Raw genomic sequence first — 21,212 nt, forward strand, 5'->3', positions numbered from 1 at the left:
CTTTTACGGATAATGTGTATAGTACTAATAGTAATCACATACGGAAGAGGCGATAAGATCCCTTTGCATTTGGAATTTCAAAATTAATTAAAACCAAATTTAAATTCCGAAAATCGGTTGTTTATTTTTTGCTGAAACTCCATTTTTTAATCTGATCAAAATGGGAGTAAGTCACAGAGTGGTAATGGGCGTATTGTGTCCAAATTTCATAGTTTTGGGACAATCGGTGCCGGTGTCGTGGCGAAATTCCACTCTTTTCGCCCTTACAGAAGCCGTAAATGGCGGGAAAAAACGAACGACAGGAACCGTGTCAAGAACAAACGACCTGAACGAATGCAGGTATCGCCTTGAAGTTTTCAGTGCACCTAGGTACCAACGTGAAAAGTTCCTCGCCGGAATTTGGTAGTCAACGTACTTTTGGTTCCAGCGTGGCGCATGCGCGAAGTAAAAAGAAATTACGGTCGATTTGACTCGGATTGATCTAACATGCCGATCATAACACATTATGATAATCACTTTGAAGAATGAGCAAATGTACCCCATTGCCTTCAAATTTGCACAGAATGTACCTTAGGATTCTAGCTATCACATATTAAAAATAGAAGAGTTTTGGATTCCGAGAACGTTCAAAATAAATTCAAAACCCATCCCCACCGATCAAAGGTTTTATCGAATTTTTATTGTTCTTGATAAATGAGGATTTTCTCAATTTAATATGTGATAAATATCATCGCGGCGCAGCCAACCGCTAGAAATTCCAGAGATTTGGACCACTGGAAGGATGCCTCAGCAGTCAAAAAAGGTCAAAATAGGCGATTTCGGTTTCTAGTGTCGATACATCGTTACGGTCATTTTAAAAAATTGTCTTTTAAGGATAATGTGTATAGTACCAATACCTATCACATAAGGAAGAGGCGATAAAATCTCTTTGCATTTGCAATTTCAAAATTAATTAAAACCAATATTAAATTCCGAAAATCGGTTTTTTGCTAAAACTCTTTTTTATTTAATCGGATCAAAATGGGAGTAAGGCACAGAGTCCGGGGTGGTAATGGGCGTATTCTTTCCAAATTTCATGGTTTTCGGACAATCGGCGCCGGTGTCGTGGCGAAATTCCTCTTTTTTCGCCCTTACTGAAGCCGTAAATCGCGGAAAAAGCCGAACGGCAGGAACCATGTGAAGAACAAACGACCTGAAAGAAATGCAGGTATCGCCTTGAATTTTTCAGGGCACCTAGGTACCAACGTGAAAAGTTCCTCGCCGGAATTTGGTAGTCATGGTACCTTTGGTTCCAGCGCGGCGCATGCGCGAAGTCAAAAGAAATTATGGTCGATTTTGGGATTTTGGGTATATTTCGGAGTGGTTTGGTAGGTGACGGTGTATCTAAGATGGCGGTTATAATAACTTTAAAGAATGAACAAATTTCCGCGACCGGGTTGATTTGCTCTGCCCAGGCAACGTTCCTGTGCTCCGATTGCCTTCAAATTTGCACAGAATGTACCTTGGGATTCTAGCTATCACATATTAAAAATAGAAGAGTGTTGGATTCCGAGAACGTTCAAAATAAATTCAAAACCCACCCCCAACAATCAAAGGTTTTTTGCTTAAAAAATTGCCGTATTTTATCGAATTTTTATTGTTCTTGATATCTGAGGATTTTCTCAATTTAATATGTGATAAATATCATCGCGGCGCAGCCAACCGCTAGAAATTCCAGAGATTTGGACCACCGGAAGGATGCCTCAGCAGTCAAAAAAGGTCAAAATAGGCGATTTCGGTTTCTAGTGTCGATACATCGTTATGGTCATTTTAAAAAATTGTCTTTTAAGGATAATGTGTATAGTACCAATACCTATCACATACGGAAGAGGCGATAAAATCTCTTTGCATTTGCAATTTCAAAATTAATTAAAACCAATATTAAATTCCGAAAATCGTTTTTTTGCTAAAACTCTTTTTTTTTAATCGGATCAAAATGGGAGTAAGGCACAGAGTCCGGGGTGGTAATGGGCGTATTGTGTCCAAATTTCATGGTTTTCGGACAATCGGTGCCGGTGTCACGGCGAAATTCCACTTTTTTCCCCTCATGGAAGCCGTAAATTGACTTGAAGCCAGGGTCCTTGAAGTTGTACAGCTGCACCCGGTGACCGATATTTATTTAACGGGGAATAAGTGATAATTCATATTATATCATGGTTAGTGTGTGCATGCTGTATCATACGGCCTGCCATTAAGTCAACTGGCGTGGTCTCGAATCCCTGGTTGTACGTGGCAAGGAGTAGGGTCACCTGTCCATACTCCTGATTTTCTCCGGGTACTCTGGTTTCCCCCCACTGCTAAAGACCCCTACGCGCAAGCAAATTATTGAAATAAAATTAAACCATATGTTAGTCCCGAAATGACCTTGTTTGTGTTGAGTGGACGTTAAACCCATTTCTCTCTAATTATGTTTTGCATACAATGTATAAATACAAATGTAAAGGATGTAACTTTAAAATAGAAGAAAATCAAATATTTTTAATATTAAACAATTGCTTTGTTCTTATACTTCTACAATCATTCTCATGTTGTTCATTTTGCCATATTTTTGTTTATTCATTCATATGTCTTCTATATAATGATGCATAGTATAGTACACTTTGTTAAAAAAATACTAGAAATGTATGTTTCTTTATCACCAAATGATTTATGTAAGTTGTGAAGTAAAACAGTTGAACACTAAATCCCATTTCAATTTATTTGCATGAGGTGAAGAGAAATAATGGTATTGAACAATTGACTATTCATGAAAGATACTAAAGAGAACTTTATTGATTTATACATACTTTTGCTAATTTTATTGTTATATCTTGGTAGTAACATACCAATATAAATAGTAATATTGTTTCTAGATGAAGACTATTATAATTGAAATGAAATGGGATTTCACATCATAATGCTATGCACGGACTGGGCTAATAATGACAAAAAACTACAATGAATACAATAGTATAAAATGTTGCTATGAAATTAAATAAATGTTGTATACAATAATTAACCGGTTTAATACTATATTATACATAAAAGTGAATGAAATTCAATGTTTACTATTTTGCTTTATACATGAATATCACAGGTCAAATTATTGAAATAAATAATGCAAATAGATTATGATTTGAAACATCAGTAGTAGGAAGGGTACTTCGAAGCAATTTTGGAATTCCAGACATTCCAAAGGTCTGACGTCACACATTCCTAAGGTCTGACGTCAGAGCATTCCACAGGTGTTCTATTTATAGTTTGAATATGGTTATTGTTGACTGAACAATGAGGTTATGAATAATAAAAAAGGTATGCAGGTGTTGTATTCTTTGATCGTGTTTGACTTTTGTAACGAGGGTATGGGGTCCCCGAATTGTTTATTGGAGGGTAGGGGGGGAAAGATATTTCGCTTTATAGGCAGGTGTGTAGAGGTTACATTGAGTTCACACCAAGTGTAGCTATACCTACATTAAGGGACAATGACCTCCGCCATTAAGCTTGACAGGTGATTTTGTCGATTTTGTTCTAAGCCAATAGTTTTAATCTACATATTTGTGACAGGGTGTAGTTAAATTTTGGTTTTAAGTTTCGAAAATCTAGGTATAAAAGGGGGTTGATTACACGTTCAAATGTAGAATTGTTTTATGAAGTTGAAAACAAGAGATTAACATCATGAGTATCGACTTGTATCGAAAGGATATTGGAAATGATTATTTGGTTGTAAAATGTATTTGGCAAGAAGATGTGTGTTATCACATCAGACTGTATGGTTACGGTTTTAAGAGTGATAGATATCCAACACCCAATGGTATCATGTTTTTCGAGCGGCAATGGCAGGCATTGATGAACACTGCCTCAGAGATAGATGAGTATTTACAAAAAAACATTGTAAAGAAATCAGTGCCTATTGGTAATGACGTGTACGTAACGATCGACAACAAATACCCTGGAGTCAACATTCGTAAATTTTGGTGGTGTGAAGAGGAACGAATGCCAAAACCTACCCGAAAGGGTGTTCATTTAAACGTGAAACAATGGGAGGCATTGAAAGTTAGCTTCAAAGAGTTGTGTGAAAATAATTTTACGGGTGAGGAACCACCCCTAGGTGTAGTAGGCTTAGCAAAGGCGGAGACTTGTGTATAATTTCTGTCCAACGTATTTTTTATTGGGCGGTCTGTGCGAACCAATAATATAACGAGTTGTATATATATATATAAATAGATGCCTAACTATTGAGTTATCATACGAAACAACATGGCTTCACCCAAGATATCAGATGTTTCAGTCGGTTTGACATTGAGTTTAGGGGACAATGATAATACAACCCCTGAAATATTACTGAAGGCTGGTTATTTAGGGTTGAAGCGTAAAATGGTTTTTAAGATGACATTAAAAGAATGGAGTCGGGTTGTTGATCGTTTCAAAAGATATTTATCCTGTACAAAACCTACCAAATTTGCCATCAACAGTGAGTTAAGCTGTGAACTGGGAACCGCCCGCCAAATGGTTCTGGAGAGAAAAAATGGTAGACAATTGGTGATACCCGAAAAAACCTTTTCCGACCTAACAGGCGTGTCTCGAGTTACAAGATCGTTCAAGCGCGGTCGTTATCATGTGTATGGTTGTTCGCCTGCCAAGTCGGGTCTCGGGGTAAAGGATTGGAGTTTGTTAAAATCTGGACAGACGTGGCACAATACTCCAGAGGATTGTGTTTCTGCAGCAAACAATGAAGGATGGGACCAGCCTGATTGCTACAGCACGGAAGTACGCGTAGAAGGGGTCTACGCCGAAAATCAACTCATTTTCCACGAGGATCTTGTAGATGCGGAGGAACACGTTACACACCTCGTACCGTGCACCATGTGCTCAAAACCTATGCATGTCAATGACGATCATTACTGTCCTGCCGAAAATATACGTACGTTAGTTGTGCAAATATTGGGAGACATGATCAACACGGAGATTTCAAAAAGTGTAACCGGTCGCTGTGAAGGCTGTCTCAATGGTCGTGGAGGGCAGCTTGAACATACATGCCTGGGGATCGACTATTGGTTCGATGAAATCAACTTTGTGGACTTGTACTTCGAATCCTGTTTTCTAGAGTTGAATAAAGATCGTTTTTTACAGATAGCACGATTCGTCCCAGAGATTCGCGATCAGAGCGAAGAGTTGTTTCTACACGCAACGTTGTATTGGAAACCTCAAATCCTAGAATGTGTTCACACGTTGACTAAATAACTTTTTTTTTTTTTTTTTTTATGATTATAATTTTCATTTTCTATATGTATTACATTTGTACTTTGATATAATAAAAGATTAAACATTTTTAAATGGAATTAGTTATTTTTACCCCGGCTAACGAAATGGATGTAAGGCTAAAGACCCCATTTACATGTATGATATCAGGGCCCACACAATCGGGTAAGAGTCAATTGGTCAGGCGCTTGATTCTAGAACTACCACAAGTTGCCGATCAACCCATAGATCGTATCGTGTGGTGTTACGGTGTTTGGCAACCTTTGTACGAAGAATTAGCGGGTATCGTAGAATTTGTCGAAGGGTTATCCGCTAGTCTAAACCCAAAGGAAAGAACACTATTGATCATTGATGATTTGATGGACGAGACAACGGACAAAGTATCAAAACTCTTTACCCGCGGAAGTCACCACGAAAATACTTCCGTCATTTATATTGTTCAAAATCTGTTTCATAAAGGTAAACATCACAGGACGATCAGTCTCAATGCCCATTACATGATTATATTTAAGAACCCTCGAGACATGTCTGCTATAACGCAATTAGCCAAGCAGATGTACCCAGGGAAAACTAATTTTGTTCGTGAAAGTTACGAGGACGCTACAAGGAAACCCTATTCGTATTTATTTCTCGATTTGAAGAGTACAACCCCAGACCTTTTGAGACTTCGGAGTAGTATTTTCCCTAGGGATAACCCCACGGTGTACGTACCAAATGTATAAAAGCAATTGATTTTCGACTGTACCTACACACAGTTGTCCGAAAATAGATAATGTATGGTCTAGATCGTCACGCCAAGCTATTACAAGCACTCAAGCGGGCCAAACCAAGACAGCGAATACATATTATTAAAAACGCAAGTAAACCAGTCATTGACGCATTGTGTGAGTGTTGTCTTAACATCTTGAAAGGGAGAGTTCGACTCTCGGCATACCACAAGAAACGATTGTCGAAACACAAACGTAGTCTAAGACATTTAGCGGACCGTAAAGTCGCCCTGAAACAGAAGAAAAAAATCCTGCAGAGGGGGTGGATTTCTTGGTAGCTTGCTAGCACCTCTGGTAGGGATTCTAGGGAGTGTGGTACCTAAAATATTCGAGAGTTTGCTGGAAAATTTGCAAACACCTAAACCCCAGATATTACAGCCACCCTCTGTGAGAAAAGTTTCTGAATTAGACGTCGAAATACGACGCATCCTCGAGGACCCCGAAATGGATGAAAAATATTATCTAAAATACTTAATCATTCAATATTCCATTATTTTGAAAATAAAAACCACACAAAAAATGTTTAGGAAGCAAATTTCTGAGCGTTAATATCCCTGTGAATAATATTATCTAAAATACTAAATCATTCGAGTTACCGTATATCCCCAAAACCTGTAAGAAATAAATTAATTGTTAATTATCATCCTAGTTTATACATGCAATGTGTTCATTTTAGTGTATTTCATACTTGGTCATTTTTGAGAGTAAATAGCAGTTTTATCAATAATGTTCTCAAATTGCATCAATCACACACCAAACGTCAATTGGGATTAGCTTATCAAACGGGGGAAATTTGTTGCAATAAAAAATACCTATATTCGGACATTGATTTACTATAACATTAATACATCAGCAGTAACTATAAAAAACGTTAAAGGAGCTAAATCGCTAATATTAATGGGACCTAGAAATTGACAGAAATGGGTCGCAACGAATATAATAAGGTAATGTGAATGTATATAAACTGATTTACATTCAATCGTTTCTGTTTTTACCGTAATTTCTAATCAGTTATGTTCGGCGAAATGTGCCAAAGTCTCAATTGAATGACGATCTTTAGCGTCTGGTTATTCCAGTCTAAACCGATGGTATTTATTGCGCATGCTCTCCATATAAGAATATAGCATTGACATGACTTGTGGAATATGTCTAGCCTCGGTCTTCGAGTCCCTTGTGCCAAATGGCAAATGTACCAATGGTAAAATGTTTCTTTTGTCTTGAATATTGGATATCAGAAGCTCATCTATTCCTTGTAAGATCACAAGACCAATGCTGATTTGAATTGACAAATAATTCGTGTTTTCAATGTCGAAGATTTTGATGATATTGAGTTAGAGACTTAGCTACTTTAACAATAATTTTTGTAGATATGGAAAAAAAGATATTGATCACATAGAAATACCAAAATTTTTTTAAAGATATGGAAAAAGATGTTGATCACATAAAAATACCAAATTTATATTCCATAAATGGTAGATGTAGACATTAAACATACATTATGCAAGGGCTATATCTCCCTATTGCAGGACTTCCTTTAGGCCTGAAATGTTTTCTAAATTATTAATTAGACATTAATTAACTGATCCAAGGCCATAATTAACTGATCCAAGGCCATAATCAACTCTCGATTGCTTCGGATTTCTCAGATATTAAATAGATTAGAACGGTTCAGCCATATTTTAATGGCTGCAATTATTGCAACGTCTTGTCAAACCTTCAAAGGCTAATATCTTCTCTCGCAATAGAGTAATTGGAATGAAAATTTCAAATTATTCACTTTACATTATCTATTGTCGAACTATTATAGCAAGAATGGCTAGCTCTTTATCGAAATCTTACATACTGTATCTTTAAGTTAAAGATAAAAGTTACAAGTTTGTTTTTATATGAAATTTTACAATTTTATAATAATCTACCGGAAATATACATAACAGGGATAAAGCATAACGTTTCCACGATATAATAACCATGAATGTAAGTGAATAAACAACAAACAACACTTCAAAATTCATACGTTCATGGAAAAATCTTACCAATCGGTGCATAGATACGATAAGCATTCATTAAAAATCACAGAGAATATAAAATATGTGACTGGACAAAAATATTACTATATGATATATATGTCCAGACTGACAAATCTCTGTTCAGACTGATATAATAAAATATCTGCAGTTTATAGGGAACTCTGTAAGATGCACATAAGTATATACCACTGTTTTATTTCGAACAAGTATAAAAACATTTCATTGGAGAGATTAAACATTATTGACATAGATTTATAATGATGTTTAGTTATTTTCGAAAGATATTTACTCGTGAAGTAAGGTTTGTTAAATAATCTCTTCAGTGTTTAATCAATTGTAACGGTGATTTGTACTAGACAATGTAACGGCATATATATACATTTCGATAATTGCACTTTTATTAAAGTTCAAATGTTCGGGGTGCATATTCCATATGTCGTGAATGCGGCGAGGAAAATGATGCATGCCTATTTTTTAAGTCTTCATAATAAACCATCTAGAAACCTCAATTTAAAGCCGGAAATCAGCTGTATCGCGTTATGGGGAATGGAAGTAATTGTATAAGGTATTAGACAGGGAAAGATTTGTCAATGAATGTCGGTGAAGGGGAAATTTCCAAATAATGTTTAACCCGTTTCATATAAGTTGTGAATAAAAGGGGTAGCTTATTCCAAACCATATAGCTCATATTGTCTTGATCATCCCTATGTTCGTAAATAATCATCTAATAATGTGTTTAAGTAAATATAGCCTCATGCAACAGAATGACCATATGTTCAGATAGGGAAAAATGCCTCTTCAGACTAAAATATCTGCAGTTTTGCAGAACGACGAAGTCCAGTTAAGTTTATCCACGTAAAAGTAACTCCATCTCGACAAATAACGACACCCCAGTTTGAAAGGTATATTATTTGTGTGCTGGTGATATCAAATGGAAGTACTAAAATGGCTGAAGTATGTCGAATGTACAACCGTCTGTTATCAACACAATGACGACAGGGTATTCCCTTATAGTAGTAAACCAAGCATCCATTTTTTAAATGCAGTTAAGCCCCCCCCCCCCTTTATTATATAATCTGTTACTCTAATGAACTTTTAAAAAAAACGAAAAAAAAAAAACGAAGAATTAATTTATAAAATTAAAAATGAAATTATAAAATTAAAAATGAATTTATAAAATTAAAAATGAAATTAAAAATGAATTTATAAAATTAAAAATGAATTTATAAAATTAAAAATGAATTTATAAAATTAAAAAAATGAATTTATAAAATTTATAAAATGAATTTATAAAATTTATAAAATTAAAAATGAATTTATAAACTTAAAAATGAATTTATAAACTTAAAAATGAATTTATAAAATTAAAAATGAATTTATAAAATTAAAAATGAATTTATAAACTTAAAAATGAATTTATAAAATTAAAAATGAATTTATAAAATCAAAAATGAATTTATAAAGTTAAAAATGAATTTACAAAATTGAAAACAAATTTACAAAAATAAAAATTATTCTACAAATTTAATTTATTTCTTTTTTTTTTTAAATTGAGGATTATTTTCCAAAATTAAAAATTATTTTCCAAAATTAAAAATTATTTTTCACTGTCAGAGCATCTAAAATATGGAATAATCTTCTAGATACATACTTAGTCTTCGTTGTGTCATTAGTAACAATAAACAAATTGGAGGGGGGGGGAACAAGAAAACTAACAAAATTCATACTTTCAAATGAAATCTTTATTATACACATTACGGTATCAGAAATTTAAAATCGAAAAGATTATGACGAATACATATATATTTATATATATATATTTATATATATATATAAACAACATATTAACCATGCCAGTATGACAAAATGTGTATTGTTTTCAATACGTTTTAGGTATGCCACTCTAAAATTTCGTTGGATTTCGTAATGGGGTTTTATTATCTTTCGAGACTTGTTGTCGCAGAATCTCCATTTTAAGTTTATGTTCATTCACGATAGCATTGATCTTAGCATTTAACAATGCCAGTCTTAAATCATGCGCAGATGTCCTATTATTTACACTGAATGGTTCGGAAATGATGTCGAGTGATTGCTGACTGATTACATTCGGATCTACATTACCACCGTGGCGACCGCCACAGTATTCAGTATTATCTGAAAAAAGAAAATATCCAAATAATTTAGTCTAACAAGGACATATCAATATTTTAATTATGTGAATAATTTATGTTGTTGCAATGTATCTAAATCTTTCAAGCAAAAAACAACGTATCCACCGATGCATCTAATGTGTCGTTTTAACATAGTATAGTGTTTTAAGTGGCTTTTAATTACTTACCAAAAGAAGCCCCATTTTTTACGCTTTCACCCGGCCTTTTCTTTGACGTTCTTGTTAGCTTCATTTCGTTTCTTTTAAGATGACGCCAGTAATTCTTTAATTGAGTCGAACTTCTAACAGGGAAATTTGGCTGTGCACAGAAACGTTTTTCAATTTCTTTCCAAGCCTGTTCTTTGAGAGAAACCGATTCTACATCCCTTCGCTTATTATCAATTATATTTAGGAATTCTTTTACCACTGTCAATAGGAATTGTTTCTCGAAATCTGTCATTGAAGGTGAGCGACTTTTTGGGGTATCCATCACGTACAAATTACGTCTGTTGTACTGAGAAAACTTATCACAACTCTACTTTATAAATAATCACAATAATACAATAATAGAAGCATTGCAAAAGAAATTGGCCAGATTATAGTACAAACGGTAGTTGTGTACAATATACACAAGATCTGCTACGTCACACAACGTCTTTCAATGCGACTTTTCCGACAACGATACCATATCGTCCACGCCGTCAGTTATTTCGCTAGGACAAATTTTGTGGTAATTCACTGTTTAAACAAATAAGCTTCGAAATCAAGTGTTTTGGCTGACATGTTGTCTATATCCCACTGTTTGACTTTATCTTCTTTGCAATTCCACTCTGTCAGGAATAAATAAGATCTACCCATACTATCAATATAGCTAAAGTCGGCTTTCTTAGCAGCGTCAATACATTCGGCTTTACACTTGTACAACACACGGGAATGTGCCAACTGGATGACTTTTCCATCTAGTATTCCTTTGTATTCCCATCGGTAACCACCACCCAAAGACCCTTTAATCATTCTCATATAGGGGCAGTTTGGTTTATATTTAGCATGTTCGTGGAATGGATCGTCGAATGGCTTCCAATCCTTCAATATCAATTTACAACTGAAACACTGCACACGACCATTATCACCGAAATAAACAAATCCGGATTCACTTAACTTGTAAGGTGATGGATGAACATGAGTCCATTGGTTGTCAAACGTGGCTAGACGATTATTATACTCAATGTACTCAGACATGACCGTCTAGTAATGATGCTTGGTGTGGTGTGTGTGGTGTGTGGTGTGTGTGGCTGTGTGTATGGTGTATATCGGGGTCCAAACATCTGAAGGTACAATTACCACAAAATTTGTCCTATCGAAATACCTGATGGGTGTGTGTATGGTGTATATTGGGGCCAAACATCTGAAGATACAATTACCACAAAAATTTTTCTAGCGAAATAACTGACGGCGTGGACGAAATGGTATCGTTGTCGGAAAAGTCGCATTGAAAGACGTTGTGTGACGTAGCAGATCTTGTGTATATTGTACACAACTACCGTTTGTACTATAATCTGGCCAATTTCTTTTGCAATGCTTCTATTATTGTATTATTGTGATTATTTATAAAGTAGAGTTGTGATAAGTTTTCTCAGTACAACAGACATAATTTGTACGTGATGGATACCCCAAAAAGTCGCTCACCTTCAATGACAGATTTCGAGAAACAATTCCTATTGACAGTGGTAAAAGAATTCCTAAATATAATTGATAATAAGCGAAGGGATGTAGAATCGGTTTCTCTCAAAGAACAGGCTTGGAAAGAAATTGAAAAACGTTTCTGTGCACAGCCAAATTTCCCTGTTAGAAGTTCGACTCAATTAAAGAATTACTGGCGTCATCTTAAAAGAAACGAAATGAAGCTAACAAGAACGTCAAAGAAAAGGCCGGGTGAAAGCGTAAAAAATGGGGCTTCTTTTGGTAAGTAATTAAAAGCCACTTAAAACACTATACTATGTTAAAACGACACATTAGATGCATCGGTGGATACGTTGTTTTTTGCTTGAAAGATTTAGATACATTGCAACAACATAAATTATTCACATAATTAAAATATTGATATGTCCTTGTTAGACTAAACTATTTGGATATTTTCTTTTTTCAGATAATACTGAATACTGTGGCGGTCGCCACGGTGGTAATGTAGATCCGAATGTAATCAGTCAGCAACCACTCGACATCATTTCCGAACCATTCAGTGTAAATAATAGGACATCTGCGCATGATTTAAGACTGGCATTGTTAAATGCTAAGATCAATGCTATCGTGAATGAACATAAACTTAAAATGGAGATTCTGCGACAACAAGTCTCGAAAGATAATAAAACCCCATTACGAAATCCAACGAAATTTTAGAGTGGCATACCTAAAACGTATTGAAAACAATACACATTTTGTCATACTGGCATGGTTAATATGTTGTTTATATATATATATAAATATATATATATAAATATATATGTATTCGTCATAATCTTTTCGATTTTAAATTTCTGATACCGTAATGTGTATAATAAAGATTTCATTTGAAAGTATGAATTTTGTTAGTTTTCTTGTTCCCCCCCCCCCTCCAATTTGTTTATTGTTACTAATGACACAACGAAGACTAAGTATGTATCTAGAAGATTATTCCATATTTTAGATGCTCTGACAGTGAAAAATAGATTCTGTCAGCACTTGAAGAACAAAAGATTGTATTGCCAAGGGGAGTATGGAAATCGAAATTTTGGAAAATAATTTTTAATTTTGGAAAATAATTTTAAATTTTGGAAAATAATTTTTAATTTTGGAAAATAATTTTTAATTTTGGAAAATAATCCTCAATTTAAAAAAAAAAAGAAATAAATTAAATTTGTAGAATAATTTTTATTTTTGTAAATTTGTTTTCAATTTTGTAAATTCATTTTTAACTTTATAAATTCATTTTTGATTTTATAAATTCATTTTTAATTTTATAAATTCATTTTTAAGTTTATAAATTCATTTTTAATTTTATAAATTCATTTTTAATTTTATAAATTCATTTTTAAGTTTATAAATTCATTTTTAAGTTTATAAATTCATTTTTAATTTTATAAATTTTATAAATTCATTTTATAAATTTTATAAATTCATTTTTTTAATTTTATAAATTCATTTTTAATTTTATAAATTCATTTTTAATTTCATTTTTAATTTTATAAATTCATTTTTAATTTTATAATTTCATTTTTAATTTTATAAATTAATTCTTCGTTTTTTTTTTTCGTTTTTTTTAAAAGTTCATTAGAGTAACAGATTATATAATAAAGGGGGGGGGGGGCTTAACTGCATTTAAAAAATGGATGCTTGGTTTACTACTATAAGGGAATACCCTGTCGTCATTGTGTTGATAACAGACGGTTGTACATTCGACATACTTCAGCCATTTTAGTACTTCCATTTGATATCACCAGCACACAAATAATATACCTTTCAAACTGGGGTGTCGTTATTTGTCGAGATGGAGTTACTTTTACGTGGATAAACTTAACTGGACTTCGTCGTTCTGCAAAACTGCAGATATTTTAGTCTGAAGAGGCATTTTTCCCTATCTGAACATATGGTCATTCTGTTGCATGAGGCTATATTTACTTAAACACATTATTAGATGATTATTTACGAACATAGGGATGATCAAGACAATATGAGCTATATGGTTTGGAATAAGCTACCCCTTTTATTCACAACTTATATGAAACGGGTTAAACATTATTTGGAAATTTCCCCTTCACCGACATTCATTGACAAATCTTTCCCTGTCTAATACCTTATACAATTACTTCCATTCCCCATAACGCGATACAGCTGATTTCCGGCTTTAAATTGAGGTTTCTAGATGGTTTATTATGAAGACTTAAAAAATAGGCATGCATCATTTTCCTCGCCGCATTCACGACATATGGAATATGCACCCCGAACATTTGAACTTTAATAAAAGTGCAATTATCGAAATGTATATATATGCCGTTACATTGTCTAGTACAAAACATATTTAACATTCACGGTTCAAGTCAAACAACTCGGAAAATCACCGTTACAATTGATTAAACACTGAAGAGATTATTTAACAAACCTTACTTCACGAGTAAATATCTTTCGAAAATAACTAAACATCATTATAAATCTATGTCAATAATGTTTAATCTCTCCAATGAAATGTTTTTATACTTGTTCGAAATAAAACAGTGGTATATACTTATGTGCATCTTACAGAGTTCCCTATAAACTGCAGATATTTTATTATATCAGTCTGAACAGAGATTTGTCAGTCTGGACATATATATCATATAGTAATATTTTTGTCCAGTCACATATTTTATATTCTCTGTGATTTTTAATGAATGCTTATCGTATCTATGCACCGATTGGTAAGATTTTTCCATGAACGTATGAATTTTGAAGTGTTGTTTGTTGTTTATTCACTTACATTCATGGTTATTATATCGTGGAAACGTTATGCTTTATCCCTGTTATGTATATTTCCGGTAGATTATTATAAAATTGTAAAATTTCATATAAAAACAAACTTGTAACTTTTATCTTTAACTTAAAGATACAGTATGTAAGATTTCGATAAAGAGCTAGCCATTCTTGCTATAATAGTTCGACAATAGATAATGTAAAGTGAATAATTTGAAATTTTCATTCCAATTACTCTATTGCGAGAGAAGATATTAGCCTTTGAAGGTTTGACAAGACGTTGCAATAATTGCAGCCATTAAAATATGGCTGAACCGTTCTAATCTATTTAATATCTGAGAAATCCGAAGCAATCGAGAGTTGATTATGGCCTTGGATCAGTTAATTATGGCCTTGGATCAGTTAATTAATGTCTAATTAATAATTTAGAAAACATTTCAGGCCTAAAGGAAGTCCTGCAATAGGGAGATATAGCCCTTGCATAATGTATGTTTAATGTCTACATCTACCATTTATGGAATATAAATTTGGTATTTTTATGTGATCAACATCTTTTTCCATATCTTTAAAAAAATTTTGGTATTTCTATGTGATCAATATCTTTTTTTCCATATCTACAAAAATTATTGTTAAAGTAGCTAAGTCTCTAACTCAATATCATCAAAATCTTCGACATTGAAAACACGAATTATTTGTCAATTCAAATCAGCATTGGTCTTGTGATCTTACAAGGAATAGATGAGCTTCTGATATCCAATATTCAAGACAAAAGAAACATTTTACCATTGGTACATTTGCCATTTGGCACAAGGGACTCGAAGACCGAGGCTAGACATATTCCACAAGTCATGTCAATGCTATATTCTTATATGGAGAGCATGCGCAATAAATACCATCGGTTTAGACTGGAATAACCAGACGCTAAAGATCGTCATTCAATTGAGACTTTGGCACATTTCGCCGAACATAACTGATTAGAAATTACGGTAAAAACAGAAACGATTGAATGTAAATCAGTTTATATACATTCACATTACCTTATTATATTCGTTGCGACCCATTTCTGTCAATTTCTAGGTCCCATTAATATTAGCGATTTAGCTCCTTTAACGTTTTTTATAGTTACTGCTGATGTATTAATGTTATAGTAAATCAATGTCCGAATATAGGTATTTTTTATTGCAACAAATTTCCCCCGTTTGATAAGCTAATCCCAATTGACGTTTGGTGTGTGATTGATGCAATTTGAGAACATTATTGATAAAACTGCTATTTACTCTCAAAAATGACCAAGTATGAAATACACTAAAATGAACACATTGCATGTATAAACTAGGATGATAATTAACAATTAATTTATTTCTTACAGGTTTTGGGGATATACGGTAACTCGAATGATTTAGTATTTTAGATAATATTATTCACAGGGATATTAACGCTCAGAAATTTGCTTCCTAAACATTTTTTGTGTGGTTTTTATTTTCAAAATAATGGAATATTGAATGATTAAGTATTTTAGATAATATTTTTCATCCATTTCGGGGTCCTCGAGGATGCGTCGTATTTCGACGTCTAATTCAGAAACTTTTCTCACAGAGGGTGGCTGTAATATCTGGGGTTTAGGTGTTTGCAAATTTTCCAGCAAACTCTCGAATATTTTAGGTACCACACTCCCTAGAATCCCTACCAGAGGTGCTAGCAAGCTACCAAGAAATCCACCCCCTCTGCAGGATTTTTTTCTTCTGTTTCAGGGCGACTTTACGGTCCGCTAAATGTCTTAGACTACGTTTGTGTTTCGACAATCGTTTCTTGTGGTATGCCGAGAGTCGAACTCTCCCTTTCAAGATGTTAAGACAACACTCACACAATGCGTCAATGACTGGTTTACTTGCGTTTTTAATAATATGTATTCGCTGTCTTGGTTTGGCCCGCTTGAGTGCTTGTAATAGCTTGGCGTGACGATCTAGACCATACATTATCTATTTTCGGACAACTGTGTGTAGGTACAGTCGAAAATCAATTGCTTTTATACATTTGGTACGTACACCGTGGGGTTATCCCTAGGGAAAATACTACTCCGAAGTCTCAAAAGGTCTGGGGTTGTACTCTTCAAATCGAGAAATAAATACGAATAGGGTTTCCTTGTAGCGTCCTCGTAACTTTCACGAACAAAATTAGTTTTCCCTGGGTACATCTGCTTGGCTAATTGCGTTATAGCAGACATGTCTCGAGGGTTCTTAAATATAATCATGTAATGGGCATTGAGACTGATCGTCCTGTGATGTTTACCTTTATGAAACAGATTTTGAACAATATAAATGACGGAAGTATTTTCGTGGTGACTTCCGCGGGTAAAGAGTTTTGATACTTTGTCCGTTGTCTCGTCCATCAAATCATCAATGATCAATAGTGTTCTTTCCTTTGGGTTTAGACTAGCGGATAACCCTTCGACAAATTCTACGATACCCGCTAATTCTTCGTACAAAGGTTGCCAAACACCGTAACACCACACGATACGATCTATGGGTTGATCGGCAACTTGTGGTAGTTCTAGAATCAAGCGCCTGACCAATTGACTCTTACCCGATTGTGTGGGCCCTGATATCATACATGTAAATGGGGTCTTTAGCCTTACATCCATTTCGTTAGCCGGGGTAAAAATAACTAATTCCATTTAAAAATGTTTAATCTTTTATTATATCAAAGTACAAATGTAATACATATAGAAAATGAAAATTATAATCATAAAAAAAAAAAAAAAAAAGTTATTTAGTCAACGTGTGAACACATTCTAGGATTTGAGGTTTCCAATACAACGTTGCGTGTAGAAACAACTCTTCGCTCTGATCGCGAATCTCTGGGACGAATCGTGCTATCTGTAAAAAACGATCTTTATTCAACTCTAGAAAACAGGATTCGAAGTACAAGTCCACAAAGTTGATTTCATCGAACCAATAGTCGATCCCCAGGCATGTATGTTCAAGCTGCCCTCCACGACCATTGAGACAGCCTTCACAGCGACCGGTTACACTTTTTGAAATCTCCGTGTTGATCATGTCTCCCAATATTTGCACAACTAACGTACGTATATTTTCGGCAGGACAGTAATGATCGTCATTGACATGCATAGGTTTTGAGCACATGGTGCACGGTACGAGGTGTGTAACGTGTTCCTCCGCATCTACAAGATCCTCGTGGAAAATGAGTTGATTTTCGGCGTAGACCCCTTCTACGCGTACTTCCGTGCTGTAGCAATCAGGCTGGTCCCATCCTTCATTGTTTGCTGCAGAAACACAATCCTCTGGAGTATTGTGCCACGTCTGTCCAGATTTTAACAAACTCCAATCCTTTACCCCGAGACCCGACTTGGCAGGCGAACAACCATACACATGATAACGACCGCGCTTGAACGATCTTGTAACTCGAGACACGCCTGTTAGGTCGGAAAAGGTTTTTTCGGGTATCACCAATTGTCTACCATTTTTTCTCTCCAGAACCATTTGGCGGGCGGTTCCCAGTTCACAGCTTAACTCACTGTTGATGGCAAATTTGGTAGGTTTTGTACAGGATAAATATCTTTTGAAACGATCAACAACCCGACTCCATTCTTTTAATGTCATCTTAAAAACCATTTTACGCTTCAACCCTAAATAACCAGCCTTCAGTAATATTTCAGGGGTTGTATTATCATTGTCCCCTAAACTCAATGTCAAACCGACTGAAACATCTGATATCTTGGGTGAAGCCATGTTGTTTCGTATGATAACTCAATAGTTAGGCATCTATTTATATATATATATACAACTCGTTATATTATTGGTTCGCACAGACCGCCCAATAAAAAATACGTTGGACAGAAATTATACACAAGTCTCCGCCTTTGCTAAGCCTACTACACCTAGGGGTGGTTCCTCACCCGTAAAATTATTTTCACACAACTCTTTGAAGCTAACTTTCAATGCCTCCCATTGTTTCACGTTTAAATGAACACCCTTTCGGGTAGGTTTTGGCATTCGTTCCTCTTCACACCACCAAAATTTACGAATGTTGACTCCAGGGTATTTGTTGTCGATCGTTACGTACACGTCATTACCAATAGGCACTGATTTCTTTACAATGTTTTTTTGTAAATACTCATCTATCTCTGAGGCAGTGTTCATCAATGCCTGCCATTGCCGCTCGAAAAACATGATACCATTGGGTGTTGGATATCTATCACTCTTAAAACCGTAACCATACAGTCTGATGTGATAACACACATCTTCTTGCCAAATACATTTTACAACCAAATAATCATTTCCAATATCCTTTCGATACAAGTCGATACTCATGATGTTAATCTCTTGTTTTCAACTTCATAAAACAATTCTACATTTGAACGGGTAATCACCCCCCCTTTTATACCTAGATTTTCGAAACTTAAAACCAAAATTTAACTACACCCTGTCACAAATATGTAGATTAAAACTATTGGCTTAGAACAAAATCGACAAAATCACCTGTCAAGCTTAATGGCGGAGGTCATTGTCCCTTAATGCAGGTATAGCTACACTTGGCGTGAACTCAATGTAACCTCTACACACCTGCCTATAAAGCGAAATATCTTCCCCCCTACCCTCCAATAAACAATTCGTGGACCCCATACCCTCGTTACAAAAGTCAAACACGATCAAAGAATACAACACCTGCATACCTTTTTTATTATTCATAACCTCATTGTTCAGTCAACAATAACCATATTCAACCTATAAATAGAACACCTGTGGAATGCTCTGACGTCAGACCTTAGGAATGTGTGACGTCAGACCTTTGGAATGTCTGGAATTCCAAAATTGCTTCGAAGTACCCTACCTACTACTAACATCTTGTATGTCATTGTTCTATTTGTTATATAAGACTACATGATATAAACTTTTTGATAAGCCTCTTTATCATATTTTGAACCAATGGAATAAAGAGCAAAGACCTAGAATATATTGTAAATATAATCAGGTTTTTGATCAACTGATCAAAGGAAAATATTGCGAATAAATTTGTTGTACTGCTATCGTAAAGAAATCATCATTGTTTTATTTGATATTTAGAATACACATAATCGTGTATATATTTGAAGTTAAGAGCAATTATGATTAGTGATACCTGTATGACCAACTCTCAAAAGATAATCTCATTAAACCAAGTACTTTTTTTCATTTGTATTAGTTGATTTATACTGAATAAAGATAACACAAACAAACAAAAATGAGTTGGCTGTGTGAACACCTCAATGACAAGTGGTATCAGATGCCTCAGAGAGAATATTCAAATGCTCCTTGTGATACGTTTGTAACACAATTATAACCTAATGTATTACACGGGAGTGGAGTGGGTGGGTCGGGGGGCTTTTCGATTGGCAGGGGACTATTAAAATGGGTAAGCAGAGATAAGCAATTTGATGAAACTTTGTGTATAGTTTCATTACATTAGTACCTTGACCATATTACCTTGACCAAGTTCGACAATGAGCATTCTCTTAGTCAGGATAAGCAAAGCAACTTGATTGGCCGGGACTTTGAATTGGTTGATGCTTTGGGGTATGATAACTTTGGTTATAATGAAGTACTGGAACATAACAACCCAGCTTTTAATTGAGCTAGAATGTTTAAACTTGGTGTAGATGTTCATCAGGTCTTGACTGAACATTTTGAGCTACAGCTTGGCAATTTCATTGGTCGATGCTTTGGGACAAGATAACCTTGATTTCTATCTGACAGAGAGTGATGAAATTTACAGTATAGTTTGATTGCTCGATACTTTTGAAAAAAATATGAAAGTGCGATTAATTAATGTGTCATCTTTTACTTTGGGGTTTTGGCGGGAGACATCAGCCATACTGTTTGCTTGTTTAATATCCCCTATACAATATACGCTCGACCTCATTACCCGAAGTGGGGTAGAAAAGTGGGATCTTTGACAATGAGGCAATGAACTTGTACATTATTTTGCAGCTGCACAAGAGGGAACATCAACGCCGGATTAACCATGGTGGTGGGGAGGGGGGCTGATACCGACCGTGAAGCCCCGCAAGGGGGTCGGGTCAGGGGGTTCTCCCGCTAAGAAATTTTAATTGGAGGCCGAAAACGTGATTTCATGGCATTTCAGACACTTGTGTCGGAGCCATTTAGAAATACCTCCCCCAGAAAAATAAAATTCTGCCACAAAATTAGCCACAATCCATGCGGGTGCTGTGAAATTTCTAGAGGAGGGAGCTGGAACCCATGAGCCCGTTAAATTCGCCACTGTAAATGAGCAGAGCTACATCAAACCTAATTTTGAGTCCCTCAGTGATAAATAACTTGATTCAAAATCGTATTATAGCCCCAACGACGATTTGATGAATGGAGACCGTAACGTTACGACAAAGTCTAACACTGTAAGTACCAAATAGTCATACGAGATATGTGCATCTCATCAAATTCAGCTTATACCATACCCACAATAATGTTACGGAGTCAGTGAGTTCAAGTTAGA

At 34.9% G+C, this 21,212-nt stretch overlaps 2 protein-coding genes across 2 annotated transcripts in view; one reads left to right on the top strand and one right to left on the bottom strand.

Annotated features, from left to right (window-relative positions):
* The window catches only part of LOC126807962 (N66 matrix protein-like), a 51,312-nt gene that overhangs the window by 25,992 nt on the left and 4,108 nt on the right, over positions 1 to 21,212 (top strand). The window lies entirely within an intron of this gene.
* Positions 4,795 to 19,525, bottom strand: LOC126808001 (uncharacterized). Its single transcript, XM_050533029.2, has 2 exons — positions 17,535 to 19,525; positions 4,795 to 5,221 (listed from the first exon to the last, which is right to left on the bottom strand). The coding sequence occupies exons 1-2, from the start codon at positions 18,449 to 18,451 to the stop codon at positions 5,197 to 5,199; spliced, it is 942 nt and encodes a 313-aa protein (XP_050388986.1). The 5' UTR covers positions 18,452 to 19,525; the 3' UTR covers positions 4,795 to 5,196.

The sequence above is a fragment of the Patella vulgata genome, chromosome 1 (assembly GCF_932274485.2).
Source record: "Patella vulgata chromosome 1, xgPatVulg1.2, whole genome shotgun sequence".
In the NCBI taxonomy this organism is placed as follows: domain Eukaryota; kingdom Metazoa; phylum Mollusca; class Gastropoda; family Patellidae; genus Patella; species Patella vulgata.